This window comes from Myotis davidii, unplaced genomic scaffold (genome assembly GCF_000327345.1).
Source record: "Myotis davidii unplaced genomic scaffold, ASM32734v1 scaffold120, whole genome shotgun sequence".
NCBI lineage: Eukaryota > Metazoa > Chordata > Mammalia > Chiroptera > Vespertilionidae > Myotis > Myotis davidii.
In genome coordinates this window covers 6,893,799-6,896,709 of record NW_006294778.1, presented here as the reverse complement: position 1 = coordinate 6,896,709, position 2,911 = coordinate 6,893,799, and the positions used below count along the sequence as shown (strand labels likewise).

At 29.6% G+C, this 2,911-nt stretch overlaps 1 protein-coding gene across 1 annotated transcript in view; it reads right to left on the bottom strand.

Moving 5' to 3' along the window:
- Positions 1-2,911, bottom strand: part of UHRF1BP1L (UHRF1 binding protein 1-like) — a 45,358-nt gene that overhangs the window by 14,868 nt on the left and 27,579 nt on the right. The window contains exons 13-14 of the mRNA XM_015567585.1: positions 1,902-2,095; positions 15-421 (exon numbers count right to left, since the gene is read on the bottom strand). Coding sequence (XP_015423071.1) covers positions 15-421; positions 1,902-2,095 — 601 coding nt within the window. The remainder of the gene's footprint in view (positions 1-14; positions 422-1,901; positions 2,096-2,911) is intronic.

Here is a 2,911-nt window from a genome sequence, read left to right as displayed (position 1 = left end):
AAGAGTCTACAAAACTTAGTGGTCGTCCTTTTCCGCTTTTCATTCCTTCATAATCTATCCAAAATTGAGAAAAGTACACAGCCCAAACATCTGTGGCAGCAGAAGTTTTAAGAGTGTGTTTACTCAACTTGGGAGTAATATTTCCTTTATAAACTTCATGCATTTTGGTATCTTGTTCATGAGCATGTCTCTGGAAGATTGGATGTAGAAGATTAAAACTGTCACCTGACTTGGGGAAGCTAGTATACGTTTTACTGAAAAAGTCACAATCTTTAAAGTCTTGAAACAAGGCTTCTAGGTCAGAATGTCGACAGTTTGGACAGTGCCTTGTATTTGTGGCAATCATTTCAGAACTCTGAATAGAAATTGCATGTGGTTGATCTTGATGACATTCAGATTTCATTTCAGAAGGAATAACAACCTAGAAAAGAGAAAATATTTAAAAAAATAAAAATATACTAAAAATCATATAAGATAAAATAATTAAGAACATGACTTAGCTCAGGAATTCTTTTTTATATTACCCCTCAAAATACTAGTTTCCTATCCAGACATAAAATACTCTCCCCTCAAAAAAATCTTTTTATTAAACTGAGTAAAAAGGATTTAAGTGATTTACCACTAAGAAACGCTTGAAAAACAAACATAAGTAATGAATAATGTGCATAGCACACAAATATATTTGCATATAACATATCACAAAGTTAAACATTTTTTAATTAAATCAATACTATTAAATGCTTACTATGCCCTGTGTACATATAAGAAAGTGCCAAGTTTAAAAAAGGAAAAATTTTGCCCTAACCAGTTTGGCTCAGCGGATAGAGCGTCCAGTGGGAGGTGTGCAGGAGGCAGCTGATCGATGTCTCTCTCTCATCGATGTTTCTAACTCTCTATCTCTCTCCCTTCCTCTCTGTAAAAAATCTAAAAAATATATTTAAAATAAATAAATAAATAAGGAAAAATTTTAAAGATATCTGAGGTTCAAGGAATTTGGAGGATGAATACATGAGTAAATGGAATGACTTGATAGATGTTAATCACTTTTCTGGGAGAAAACAATTAAGAAAATAAACTTAAGTGTATAGGTGCAACTATTTACTAAAATAATTTTCCAGAGATGATTAATCCCGGTGCTTAGGATACATCAAAGAATTCAAAGTGATTGTTTTTAAAACTTTTCATACTCAGAAAATGTAAAGATCATTATATAATTGTATCTTAAATTATAATTATGAATATCACAAAATGTGTTTCTTTGTATTGAATATTATAAGATCTTTGAAACATTTCTGCACTGTAATTGTTAAGTATTATTAACCTCATTTTACAGAGACTTAAAGGTACATAAATTTAGTCTTCCATCAACACTGAAATTTTCATCCATGCCCAAGTCTTATTCTATTTACTACACTAAACTGTTATTCTTTTTTTAATTTTTCTTCCTTTAAAGTTTAAATATCCAAGGAATTCAGACTACCAGTTACCTGGCTATAATATAAAGCAACTTTCTATTACCTTTGGGTATTAATAATAGAATAAGTATGAATAAATAATACATAGATATAATTTTAAAGCTTCATTATATTATTTACTCTCCTTAAAACAAAATTTTATGAGTTCTGGTGAGAAGTATGAAAAAAATGACTGGCTTAAACTTCTACTGATTACCTCCAAATGGATAAGCAATGAAAAATAAATAAAAGAAAGATAAAGAAGCAGGAAAAAGTCCCTGAAAGCTTCTATAACTGAAAATCAAAATTAAAACAAATTTCAAAATTAAGAACACAATGAAGCTGATTTAAATTGAGCACCCCTCTTAAATTCTGGAAATTAAAATGGTATTAACTTTTCTTCTATAACAATGGTTATGTTCTCATAGCCACTTGTTTATATGGTACCTTTAGCATTAAGCCATCAACTCGAATATCAACATGCTCATCAGATTTTGAATTGTCATTCAACTTGTATATAGCCATAAATTGACTAAGGCTCTGTTTTAAATCCAATAGAAATTGATTTAACCACAGAATACTTCTTTCATCCACAGTAAACTGTAGTGCATTCAGCTGGCTATAAAGGTTGGGAGATGGAACTGTGGAGAAAAAAAATTTTTAAAGATTTTTAATAAACAGATAGTTCTTAACCTTCCCTGAGAACAGAAAAGACATTTTTAACAACTTTTATTCTTTTTCAATTTAGATAAAAAGATTTTCAGATGTTCTTTCCAAAATTGAAGTGACACGTGTGGATTGACAGCAAACACGTTTAAATAGATAAAAACAATTTTTTGTTTCACTAACTAAAAAAATATGTAATTTAATCTAAAACTAGCTATATAAATGGGAAATACTGTTTACATCTATTTTCCTAATGTGATAGTACCAATTAGCAAACTTCAAAAAACCTTACCTTTTAAATGAATTATGAAACCAATGTTGTGATCATTAATTCCTTATTTCAATAAGGACTTTCACTACCTGAATCTGAATCTGAATCCTCCACAATTAAAGAACCAAGTCTTAATGATTAATTTCTTATGAAAGTGGTAAACCAGGCAAATCTTTTTGACAGGAGGGACCACGTGCAGTTTTACTCTCCCCTTAATCCTAAACCTACCATAGTGCTTAGTGCAAAGTGAAAACTCAATTATCCCTTAAATGATCAAATGAATACTCTTTTTCATAGCTTCCCAAAATAGAAGACTGCCTAGGGGTTGATAAATGTTTTAGTGCCAATATATGTTCAAGTAATATTTATAATTAGAGTGTATATCACTTCCTGAAATCCACATATATTTGCATCATAAAAGCCAATATTATTTTCAGATCATTTTGATGAAGATATTTTATTCTAAATATTCAGACCTATTTCCTTCTACCAAAGCAAAGTAGTATATATATATATATAT